Below are 12,635 nucleotides of genomic sequence, written 5' to 3'. Positions count from 1 at the left end.
TGATCCCTCTCACTTTCTTGAAATGATCCCTCGATGTGCAACAGCTCGGTGTCAGAAATGGACTTTCCGTCTCTTAAAAGACTATGAAAAATTAAACTTGTTGGAAATACATGTATGAACCCATTGTTGTGAAACAATAAAACACTGAAAACAAAAAAAAAACAGTTTATCCCTGCTTTCATGTAGTGTACCGGGATACTGCTTTTCCCGATCTTTTTGCCGTTATTTTCGTCGCTCATGCTGCTTTCAGTCTGCTCCTCTTGAACGTATATACGGAATTAAGGCAGGAGTTTGTCGACGTCACATCAAGACTACATCAGTGATTGGTCAAATTTGCGGGAAAGTTGCGGTGATTGGCTGAAGTTGCAACACCGCCCTGAATTCGCGGGGTTTGCTTGAAGTTGCGTTGAAGTTGCAAATCGCAACATCGTGACTTTCTGGAGGGTCTGAGATATGACATAAGTTAATGTTTAAGAATAAAAATTCATTTTAAAAATAAAAAAACCAAACAAACAACAAAACAACCACTAAAAAAACTACTAAAAAACTACTTTGAGCAGAGGATATCATCCAGAGAATATCAGTTGTTATAGGCAAGAAAATGGGAATAACAAAAGAAAGATTATGACGCTTGCTCTCTGCATATGAATCGAAAAACATAACGGAATAGTATATAAGTAAATAATTAAGTAATTAGGCATTTGTACATGTTTGTGAGGGCACGTGCTCATGTGAATGTAATCACGCATTCACAATGTCACTCACTGACACATCTGAAACTCATCCCCTGTACACAGCACCACCTGCACACCTTCTTTCAGGGTAGAAGGCAGTTTCAGATCACATCAACATGTCATTCCCATGTCTAGGCAGTATTCCTTTCACTTATGGCCGTATCTTCAAACATTTGTTTTGTGCATGTGTAAAGGCGACCCGTCAATATGCATGCAGATGCATATTGCAGATGCAGTCCAAAAACATGGAGGTTAGGTAAATTGGCAGTCCCAGACAAAATTCTCCCTGAGTCTGTGTCTCTCCCTGAGTGTGTGTCTGTGTCTCTCTCTGTTCAATAAAAACAAGTTGTTGTCTGAGTGTGTGTGCATGAATGTGTGTGTGTGCTTGTGTGCCCAGTGGTGGATGGTGCTCTGCCACTAGGGTCTGTCCTCTCTCCCCTTCCTGCACCCCATTCAGTCCCCCAGGGGGCTGTGGATCCCGGTAGAGAGTACGCTGTGCGCAATTGGCTGCTGCTTCTCGCCGGTGTGTGATTGGTTGGTTGTCTGTAACGTAGCTGTGTTAACAATTGTAAAGCGCCTTGGGTATCTAGATAAGGCGCTATATAAATTGAATCATTCATTCATTCATTCATTCATTCAGATATTTTGTTTGTGAGTACTATGTCGCTGCTGAGCTATAGGTTTTAATACTTAATAGACACTGTGATCATGAACTCCAGGCACAAATGTCTCACCCTTTAGCATTAACATCTCTTTGGGGTAGAAAACGATTGAATTTTATTTAGTGGTGGGCCGTTAACGGCGTTCGTTAATGTGATACTCTTATCGGGCGATATAAAAATTATCGCCATTAATCTATTCTTAAAGTTGGGTTAGGAAGTGTGTCAAAATGGGTAAGCAAACTATGATGACTTTCAACTTGATAGTTTAGCTTGGCTGTATTCCTAACCAAATTGCACAGTAGGGGCGAGAACGAGTTTTCAAACCTGTGAATTACAAATCGTTCGTGTGTTTACATGGATGCAGCCACGAAGTCGCCAGGTTTGCTTCATGGAAAATTCATTTTTAGGAACGTAAAGTGTTACCGGAGCGGAGCTCGGAGCGGTCGTTTTCTGCATGGTCCTAGCGCTAGATTCGTCGCTATTTAAATATTTCTTTTTAACCGTTAAAAATGCAGAGGACCAAAACCGGCTTTTGAAAAAAATTACGTAATTACAAATTACGTCCGTGAGGTTAAATGTACTAAATGTTGGCTTACATTTCAAATATCATGTTTAGCTGAATAAACATGTTATCAACCCCTTTTAATGTACAGTATGTAGGCTTACAAATTCATGTTTTGTAAATTAATCTAGATTAATTTCAAGATTTCAGTGAGATTAATCTAGATTAAAAAAATTAATCTATGCCCACCACTAATTTTATTTCACGGCTTCAAAATCAGCGATCAAACTATTCAAGTGAATAAAGAAAAATAACAAAGTTTGCTCAAAAATTAAAATATCAAATAGCAACTGCATGTGCTTCAAAAACGCTCTGAAAAAGACTTTGAAGTGCGACGATTTCTTCAGCCACAACAAAACCAGCTTTTTCAGCCGCATTGTTTGTGGTTGTGAACACATTCTGTTGCGATCACAGTTTGCCTTTTAATTCATTGTCAAATTGTTGTTGTTTCTTGATGCCTAATTGTAGCATATTTAGCTCCGGGTTTGGTCTCAAAATACCGACATAGATTGTACTTTTCCACAACCGCCACCGCCTCATAACACAAAAGACATACCGGTTTTTCACAAACTTTCGCTTTCCAATCTTTCTTGAAACACCCTTACAACAGCATCGAAACTGGAAGGGTTTATAAGGAAGAAACAAATAAAAAGCTAATTAATTATAAATATCACTGTATAACAAGAAATAAATATAAAGGTGTTGCACAAAAATATTTTAAAAATATTTTACATTAAGTAGTGCAGAGAACAACTTTTAAATATTAATAAATTAAAAAAATTAAAAACAACTACCACCAGTGCAAATAAGTGCAATTTGCCTACTGCAATATTGTTATTATTTCAAAAGTGCATCTAAAATGTGTTTAATATATTTATTTGAAAAACTTGCTGAGCTAAGCTAATAATAGCTTGATGATGACAGTATTGTAAAATTGTGGCAGTATATTAACCACGAGACGTGACACAACGTGCCAAATCTATACTTTGAAAAATGGGGCATTTAAGACGTTTTGTATGGTGTGATTTTTGTGTCAAAGGTTCCACAGAAGCAAAGGTAAATCTGCAGGCAAAATTCTTAGCATCCAGATAGTATATGTTGTGAATGCAAAACAGAAAAATATATATCAAAAGTAAATTTAAAAAATATAATTGGTTACTTGAAACTTATTTTCGTTTGCATTTTAACAGTTTTTGGTTCCATTGTTTTGTTTTTTTGGATTTTCCCAGTAAGGTCTTTTGCTTCTGGAATCTCTCTTTGCTTCTGCTTCGTTTTTTGCTTCTGAGTTTTGGAACACATTTCACGTGTGGGAGGGTCTTAGATGAAGATGTTCCTCTGCAATCTCCATTGGTCACTGATTCCGGACTGACACAGAGCTCTGAAACCACCACTCAGACCAAGCCACGCCCACTCCACCAGCGTCAAACATTGCGGAATGCAGGGGTTCTGTTTCACAGCTGCAGGTAAACTGAGTTTTACCATTAAAGTTTATACAAAAGTTACAATTAATTGCTAAATTTGTAGATATTGCATAATATCTACAAATAAAATTTATTGCATAATATGTCTGTAGATATTGCATAAACTTTAATGGTTTTGCGCATCCATTACAAAGATCTGTGGGTGGGGTCAGCAGTTGGAGCTCACTGATTGGTTATGGAGTGGCGGTTTTCACTAAGATCTTCTTCTTCTTCTTTCAGCTATACCCGTTTAGGGGTTGCCACAGCGGATCAAACTCCTCCATCTGGCCCTGTCCTGAGTGTCCTCCACTGACACACCAGCCACTCTCATATCCTCTACCACTGCATCCATAAACCTCCTCTTAGGTCTACCTCTCCTCCTCTTGCCTGGAAGTTCCATCCTCAAGACCCTCCTACCAATATACCTCTCCTTCCTCCTCTGTACATGTCCAAACCATCTCAATCTCGTTTCTCTAACTTTATCTCCAAAACATGCTACATGTGCTGATCCTCTAATAAACCCATTTCTGATCCTATCATTCCTCATCACTCCAAATCTCAACATCTTCATCTCAGACACCTCCATCTTCCTCACCTATCTCTTTGTCAGTGCCACTGTCTCCAGTCCATACAACATAGCAGGTCTCACTACTGTCCTATAGATCTTTCCTTTCATTCTAGCCGACACCCTTCTATCACAGATCACCCCAGACACTTTATGCCATCCACACCACCCTGCATGCACTTTCTTCTTTACCTCTCTTTTACTTCCTCCATTACTCTGTATCCTCGACCCTAAGTAGGTAAACTCGTCAACCTTCACCAAGTCAACTCCTTGTAACTGGACCTGTCCACCGTCTGCCCTCTCATTCACATACATGTACTCTGTTTTACTCCTGCTCACTTTCATTCCCCTGCTCTCCAAAGCATATCTCCATCTTTCCAAGCTCACCTCCACCTGCTCCCTACTCTCACTATAGATCACAATGTCATCAGCAAACATCATAGTCCAAAGGGACTCCTGTCCGTCAGTCTGTCCATGACAATTGCGAACAAGAAGGGACTCAGGGCTGATCCCTGATGTTGTCCTACCCCCACTTTAAACCCATCTGTCATTCCTACCGCACATCTCACTGCTGTCACACTGTTCTCATACATATCCTGCATCACCCTTACATACATTTTTGCTACTCCTGACTTCCTCATACAATACCACAGCTCCTGTCTCGGTACTCTATCATAAACTTTCTCTAAGTCAACAAACACACAATGTAACTCCTTCTGTCCTTCCCTATACTTCTCCATTAACACTCTCAAAGCAAACATAGCATCTGTGGTGCACTTAGCTGGCATGAAACCATACTGCTGCTCACATATCTCTATGTCTCCTCTAAGCCTAGCTTCCACTACTCTTTCCCAGATTTTCAGGCTGTGGCTGATCAACTTCATCCCCCTGTAATTACTACAGCTCTGAATGTCGCCCTTATTCTTGAAAATCGGCACCATTATGCTTCGTCTCCACTCCTCAGGCATCTTCTGACCTTCCAAGATTCTGTTAAATAACCCAGTCAAAAACTCCACTGCTGTCTCTCCCAAACATTTCCATGCCTCCACTGGAATATCACCCGGTCCAACTGCCTTACACACTTCATTTTTTTCATTCAATTGCAGCCCTTACTTCCTCCTTGCTCACCTGGGGCACTTCCTGATTCACAATCCCTACCTCTTCTAACCTTCTTTCCCTTTCATTTTCTTGATTCAACAGTTCCTCAAAATACTCCTTCCACCTTCCCAAGACACTCTCCTCACCAGACAACACATTTCCACCTTTATCCTCCTAACCTGCTGCACATTCTGCCCATCACGGTTTCTCTGTCTGGCCAATCTATACAGATCCCTTTCCCCTTCCTTAGTGTCCAACTTCTCATACAGCTTGCTATATGCCTTCTCTTTAGCTTCTGCCACTGCTATCTTTGCCTTACAACACATCTCCTTATACCTCTGTCTACTTTCTTCATCTCGCTGAAAATCCCAATTCTTTTTAGCCCAATTCTTTTGAACTTCCTCATTCCACCACCACGTCTCCTTGTCTGTCTTCCTCGTTCCTGAGGTCACACCAAGTACCTTTCTAGCCACATCCCTCACTCCATTTGAAGTCTCATCCCAGGTATCCAGAACACCACCACCATTAACCAGTACCTGCCTCACCTCATCCCTGAATTTTACACCACAGTCCTCATCCTTTAACTTCCACCACCTGATCTTGGGTTCCACTCTCACTCTCTTCCTCTTCTTCACCTCCAAAACCATCCTACATAACACCATCCTATGCTGTTTAGCTACACCCTCCCCTGGTAACACCTTGCAATCACTAACCTCTTTCAGGTTTCGTCTCGACCTGTGTGCATCTTCCCCCACTCTTATACGTTACCCTGTGCTCTTCCTTTTTCTTAAAGTAAGTGTTCACTACAGCCATCTTTATCCTTTTAGCAAAATTTACCATTTGTCCTTCCGTATTCCTTTCATTAACACCATATCTTCCCAACACTTCCTCATCACCACTGTTCCCTCCACCAACATGTCCATTTAAATCTGCTCCAAGAACCACTCTCTCTTCTTTAGGAACCTGCCAAGCAACTTCCTTTAACTCTCTCCAGAATTCCTCTTTCTCATCCAAATCACAACCTACCTGAGGAGCATAAGCACTGATAACATTAATCATCACCCCATCAATCTCTAACTTTACACAGATCACCCTGTCACTTACTTTACCTCCACTACACTCTTACTAAACTCATCCTTCAGGATTACCCCTACTCCATTTCTCTTCCTGTCTAAACCATGATAGAAGAGTTTGAAGCCACCACCAATGTTCCTGGCCTTGCTCCCCTTCCACTTGGTCTCCTGTACACACAGTATATCCATCTTCCTTCTCTCCATCGCATCAGGTAGCTCTCTCCCTTTACCTGTCATAGAGCCCACATTCAACGTACCAACTCTAACCTCCACCTTCCTGCTCTGCCTCCTCTCCTTCATCTTCAGAACCCTCTTCCCCCTCTTCTCCTCCTCCTTGTCCCAACAGTAGTCCAATTTCCACTAATGCCCTGTTGGACAACAGCACCAGTGGCGGTCGTTGTTAATCCGGGCCTCGACCGATCCGCTATGGAATTCCTATTTTTGATTCGCATAATTTGATTTGGCGCAGTTTTTACACCGGATGCCCTTCCTGACGCAACCCTCTCTATTTATCCGGGCTTGGGACCGGCACTAAAATACACTGGTGTGTGCACCCTAGTGGCTAGGTTGGTTTTCACTAAGATCATACAGAGAGGAAAAAAGCCACAATGACGACGAGTCAAGCGAGCTGGTTTCAAAGAAAAAAAACCCACCACTGCTACAGATTGGTAGCATTTTGGATTTGTATCAAATAAAAAGGAGAGCAAGCAAGCCTATATGAGTCAGTGTGTAAGATCTGCTTACAAAAATTCTCAGCCAAAAATGGAAACACATCAAACATGCGTTCTCATATTAAAACGAAGCACCCTTCACCCGACTCAGTTACCACTTTAATTGGAGCTTTTGCCAATTACAAAAAACACAAAAGAGACAATAGAAGACGATTACACTAGCGACATCTGAAGCTTCTGTTTATTGTGAGTCTCTAATCCATGAGGATTAAGACCTGCTTATTTAGTGAGGGGGGGGGGGGGGGTTGGAGGTCTTTTCAAATTTCTTTAATGAGTTTAGGGAAGGGGGTAACTGACGTTATCAATTGCTAGCTAGTAACTACCTTTCTGAAGAGAACTTTTACAACATACAGTATAGTGAATGGGAATCTATGTCACGACACATTGCATGCTGGGTAGTGGCATATCTAATAATATATCTAAAACACTAATGCCTGTCTCAATTCATGGTTTGGCTTAATTCAGTATGGTGCACGTTTAATAAAGTGAAATGTTTAAACATTATTAAAAAAATATTTTATATTTTTAAGATCAAGTCAAAATAAACAGTCCTTTTATGAGCTGCTTGGCACAGGAGCTATTTTTTCGCAATATTTTTCAATCTGGTGAAAGAATGAATTAATGAAAAGATACTGGTTTAGTTTAGACAACAGGCTAAAGTAGTAAAGACTTTGCTCCTCAAATGGATCCTGGTCTTGTTTGCTCTTTGTAACTGTTGCGCTACATACCAATGATATTTAGGACTGCAGTCTTGCAACATGCAAAATAGGTTAAAATAGCACCTGGATTTAAACTGGTTTCTGAAACTCATTCTGTCAGCAGTGCACCCATAACACATGCTTCTGAGGCAGGCAATTATGAAATGTATTTACTGAATAGCCTGCAGAATTTTTTGAATTCCTGATGTTTCTAGTGTCACAAACATACAAGAATGAGAGTCAGAGGAGTAATTTACTTTGGCATGTTGATGTGTAGGTGATTGTTGGGCATGTGAGCTAGTGTGAAATAAAACAAGATCCACATGGATTATTAGTCACTCTTTAGATTTTATTGTTCTCTGTGAGCACAGAGGAAGGGCTACACAGGGCTTCAGGTCTTCATGGCATCGAGTGAAGATTTGGAAACTGTCTTCCTTATTATGATATGATTTCAGATTTAGTGGCAGATGAAGAGCTGACCACTTTACCATCCACAATTTCCTCAGTAACAATAATCATCTTGCGGGACGTTTGGGATTGATGTTGACTCGTTTGTGATTGTTGTTGACTGAAAGAATGAACAGAACCTTATTTTAGCACCTCATTTAAGTACCTCTTTCCCCAGTCACAAACTGAATCACTAAATAAACTTCTGACATTATGGTAAAGAATTTTCATTGACATTCTCTATTCTCTTTGAATAATTTCACTTCTCATTGGCCCTTTTTTGACAAAACTTGATTACAAAACTTGATGGATGTTCATACAAATCAGGCAAGAGCCTCCTGCCATGTTCTTACCTGCCACCTCCCTCTCCGTCCAGAAGTCTCCTGTACTCAGCAATCTCCATCTCCAGCCTGGTCTTGAGGTCCAGGAGGATGTTGTACTCATGTTTCTTGTTCTCCAGTTCTACCCTTAGCAGTGACAGAGTTTCCTCCAGACTGCTGACCTGTGACTGGAAGCTGGCTAGCATGTTGCCATAGCGGTTCTGTGTGTCAGCCAGGGTGGCCTCAAGAGACGCTTTCTGGAAGAAGAAAGAAGAGACATTATATCTCATTATATCACGCCTGTATTGTACCAGCAGGATGCACAGGATTGCCTTGACAGTCACCATGAAAAGACATACAATACAAAGAGCAGAAATACAGTATAGGTGAATGAAATCTTACCATACTTAGTTGAGACTGCAACTCGATTTCTAGAGCCTGGAGTGTTCGCTTGAGTTCTGTTAATTCAGTCTTGGATGTCTGGACTGTTTCTGTCTGGGCGGTGACTTCTTGTTTTAGTGCGTCACACTATTGAAATACAAAATAAAAAAACAAATATTATAAACAGAGTAACATACTACTGCAGCCTAGCTGATTGGTCAGAGAATAATGATTAATATTCCAATAAGAATGTACCTTGCCCTGGAACCAGTTCTCAAGTTCTTTGCGACTCTTTGCAGCCAAAGCTTCATAGTGCTCACGGATTCCATTCATGATGGCAGACAGGTCTTCCTGTGCAGGAGCATCCACTGAGACGTTGATCTGACCACCCATCTGAGTACGTGCTGCTAGGAGCTCCTGAAAAGAGGTGAGCAAGATGTTATATACATGTTGTGTACATGGTAAAGGTGTTTTCCAGGAAACATTTTACAACACTGAAACGGAACTCTTTCAAACACTTCCATTGGATCTAGTTCATGCAAATCTATGCATGTCTTTGCAGCTAAAATAATCTAACAGCTTACTGAAATTGCTGATGATATACCTAGGATTGGATCATGGGTAACTTTGACATACCTCTTCATGGTTCTTCTTTAAGTAGATAAGCTCATCCCTAAGGCCTTCGATTTGGGACTCAAGGTCAGCCCTGCTCAAGGTCATCTCATCCAGGACTCTCCTTAGCCCAGCGATGTCTCCCTCCACAGACATTCTCAGAGCCAGCTCATTCTCGTACCTGCAAAAGTGATAAATGTGTTACAAATGAGAAGAGACTCTGTGCTGTCAGAAAAATACATCTGAATGAGGCATGTCTTGTGGTCACCTCAACGACATTCTGATTATAAATCTAGACACTGCCAAAATATGTATGATTCTTTTCAATTCTAACCTTTAGGTGGATTGCATTATTACATTTTGGCACATTGGTTTGACATGAAATGTTTAAAGCAGTCCGTGATGACACACTTACTTGACTTTGAAGTCATCAGCTGCCAGTTTGGCGTTGTCAATACGGAGATAGATCGAAGCATTCACCGTCACAGCATCCTGAATCTATAGTATCAAGCAAATATGTATCAGTATAAATCTAAACTTAATAAAAAGTTCCCAGTTGAAAAACACTTCGGTAAAATCTCCTTTTAGAGTGATGCACAGATACATCACGTGACATTTTATGCAGTTTTTGATTCTTTTCCTATAGGATGGGCACTGGCTAAGACCTTTTTAGAATAACCCTTTGTTGCATGCAACCACGTAACGAAAAAGAACAGGGCGTGGCAATGAGAAAACAAAATGAAGTAGGTCAAAACAGGTACAACAGAAGAAGGCAAAGAGCAATTGCAGTGAGTGTTGAGCAGACTAGTTCTGAAATTCTGTTTATACATAGTCCAGTTCTTAAATTCTGTTCACACATAGTCCAGTTCTCTAGTTCATAGTCCAGTGCCTCTACATAATTCTACTTTGGCACCTGATAGATTTTTTAATCATTTACCACCAAGATATTTATGAGTTATTTATTCTGATCTAGTATATTGCAAATGTGTTGTAAAATTATCTATTGTGTGAATGTATTGGTCCAACCAAAAAAATCTTAGATTTTTATACAAGTAATTAGTAGTTATTTACACTAGACTACACATTGAAGAACATTACGCCATAAACAGCAACAATTTTCCAAACGTCTGTTCTTAGTAATGGTTTCTAAACCTATCCCAAATGTTTGAAATGCAAAAAACACGCTGAAATACTGTTAAGACCCAGAGATGGAACACTTAAGATATAGAGAATATATAACCCCAGCCTCAACATTACTGAAGATAAGTGAAAAAACATGGACTGAAACTTAAAATGTTCATGGTAAAAAAATTAATGATTAAAGGTAGTGAGAAAGTTGCTTTTTTATATCATGGTAGCACACAAATACCATGACATACCTTCGCTTGAAGATCACTGATTGTGGCGTAGTAGGCAGAGTAGTCCCGAGACTTGGGTGAGGTCTTGCCATCAAGGAACTGGCGGATCTTCAGTTCCAGCTCAGCGTTGGCCTTCTCCAGTGAGCGCACCTTCTCCAGGTAGGAGGCCAGACGGTCGTTGAGGTTCTGCATGGTGGCCTTCTCGTTTGTGGACAGATCCAAGCCATCAGACAGGTCAAAGCCACCTCCACCAGACTTGGAGCCAAAGCTAAAGCCATAACCACCACTGCCACCACCAGATCCGAATCCACCTGCAGCACTGTATCCACCGCCAGCACCACCGCTGTAACCACTGCCCAGGCTGTAGCCACTGGAGATGCGAACATCACCTACGCCACCATGAACGCTCCTGGCTCTCTGACCGCTCATACGACCTCCGCTGGAAAAGCTCTGGACAGAGCCAGCTCTTAGGTGGCTCATGATGGTTCAGATGTAGTTCTTTGCTGCTCAAGCTGGAGAAGGAATGAGTTGAGACTGTAGAAAGCCTGTCCTTTTAACTTTCACGAGGGAGGGTTGGGCAGGTGGGAGGGTGGGGGTTGGGGGTTCCAGAGGAGTGTTCCTCCCCTGCAGGCAAATGCCTCTGAACCAGACGAACCTGTAATGAAGAAAGCAAATTAAAAACACAGAGTACAATCTCTAACTCAGTGATGTTGAAATCTCTGCAAAGGGCTGTTACCAATGTTGAAGTACAAATAGCTAATGACACCTCAGGCAACAAAATGCAACGATGGGTTTTGGTCCAGAGTTATCCTGACTTGAAATACAATATCACATATAAAGTATATGAACAGCAGTATGTAATATAGTAGTAGATATGGAGTTTAATGTTGTACCAGCACGTACAAGTATTAAATGATGTGTGTAATTTGAATAAGTTTAACCATCAAGGATTATCAGAGGTTGTTCAAGTAGGCCAGAGTGAACAGCTTCTTTAAAGTCTTTAATGTTTTTTGTCCTCATGCTATAAATCATTTTGAAAAAGCTTAACCCCTAGTACAGACCCTAAGGATATTTTCAATGGCAGAACAGTGGCTGTAAAACGAGTCAGGTGAGGTTAAACGCCCAAGAACGCCTGAGATATTGCTGAGAACGCCCGAGATATGACACAAGTTAATGTTTGAGAATAAGAATTCATTTAAAAATAAAAATGCAGATATTTTGCTTGTGAGTACTATGTCACTGCTGTGCTATAGGTTTTAATACTTAATAGACAAGGTGATCATGAACCCCAGGCACAAATGTCTCACCCTTTAGCATTAACATCTCTTTTGGATAGAAAAATACAAGCCTGGTTTGTTTTTTTGTTCTCATATTCAAAAAGAAAAACAAAATAATTAATTGTTTTTTTGATTTTCCGATTTTGATTTTCAGTTGAATATCAAATGAACAAATGATACACGGATTCAAATTATTCTCAAAAAGAACACATTTTAAATGAATTCAGATCTGTATGTTTATTGCACCAACATACATCTATTTTCTGCATATAAATGTATTAACATGTCCTTAATAAGCAACAGAGACAAAATATTTGCTTAATTAAAAAGTGCAAAAAGGAATTTGAACTCCTTCATATCAAAGAGCTGTAACGCAGCTCGCGCTGCGGAGCGAGGAGGCGAACACAAATGCTGAGAAGAGCGAGATTTAATAAGGGGAATTCCATAGGCGAAGTCGTTTGTACAGGCACGGGTCAAAACGGGAGAGCCATCCAAGTGGTCAACAGGACAGGCAGGAGTCGTAACAGGAGAGCCATTCACAACGGAGAAACACAACGGAGACGGAAAATACCAGAACAGCGATGACAGAGATAATCCACAAAACCAAACAAACCACAAATAACCGTCAACGGGCGAAACACAGAGATACAAGTACAC

The 12,635-nt window shown here is 40.7% G+C and overlaps 1 protein-coding gene across 1 annotated transcript; it reads right to left on the bottom strand.

Moving 5' to 3' along the window:
* Window positions 1–7,911: 7,911 nt before the first annotated feature.
* LOC143516565 (keratin, type I cytoskeletal 13-like) lies at window positions 7,912–11,234 on the bottom strand. The gene is made up of 7 exons (XM_077008243.1): window positions 10,723–11,234; window positions 9,759–9,841; window positions 9,368–9,524; window positions 8,987–9,148; window positions 8,753–8,878; window positions 8,384–8,607; window positions 7,912–8,151 (listed from the first exon to the last, which is right to left on the bottom strand). Exons 1-7 carry the CDS (start codon window positions 11,179–11,181, stop codon window positions 8,022–8,024), a joined length of 1,341 nt encoding a protein of 446 aa, XP_076864358.1. The 5' UTR covers window positions 11,182–11,234; the 3' UTR covers window positions 7,912–8,021.
* Window positions 11,235–12,635: the final 1,401 nt, after the last annotated feature.

Source organism: Brachyhypopomus gauderio, chromosome 6 (assembly GCF_052324685.1).
Source record: "Brachyhypopomus gauderio isolate BG-103 chromosome 6, BGAUD_0.2, whole genome shotgun sequence".
Classification (NCBI taxonomy): domain Eukaryota; kingdom Metazoa; phylum Chordata; class Actinopteri; order Gymnotiformes; family Hypopomidae; genus Brachyhypopomus; species Brachyhypopomus gauderio.
The sequence above is the reverse complement of the archived record's forward strand: the minus strand, read 5'-3'. Positions and strand labels throughout refer to the sequence as shown.

Excerpts from the sequence above, each read along its gene's own strand:
- LOC143516565 (XM_077008243.1), bottom strand. The coding sequence starts at position 11,181 with ATGAGCCACCTAAGAGCTGGCTCTGTCCAGAGCTTTTCCAGCGGAGGT. Across the intron at positions 8,879-8,986 it reads AGAACTGGTTCCAGGGCAAG|TGTGACGCACTAAAACAAGA; the intron begins GTACATTCTTAT and ends GTATTTCAATAG. Across the intron at positions 8,608-8,752 it reads TGCAGTCTCAACTAAGTATG|AAAGCGTCTCTTGAGGCCAC; the intron begins GTAAGATTTCAT and ends TTCTTCTTCCAG.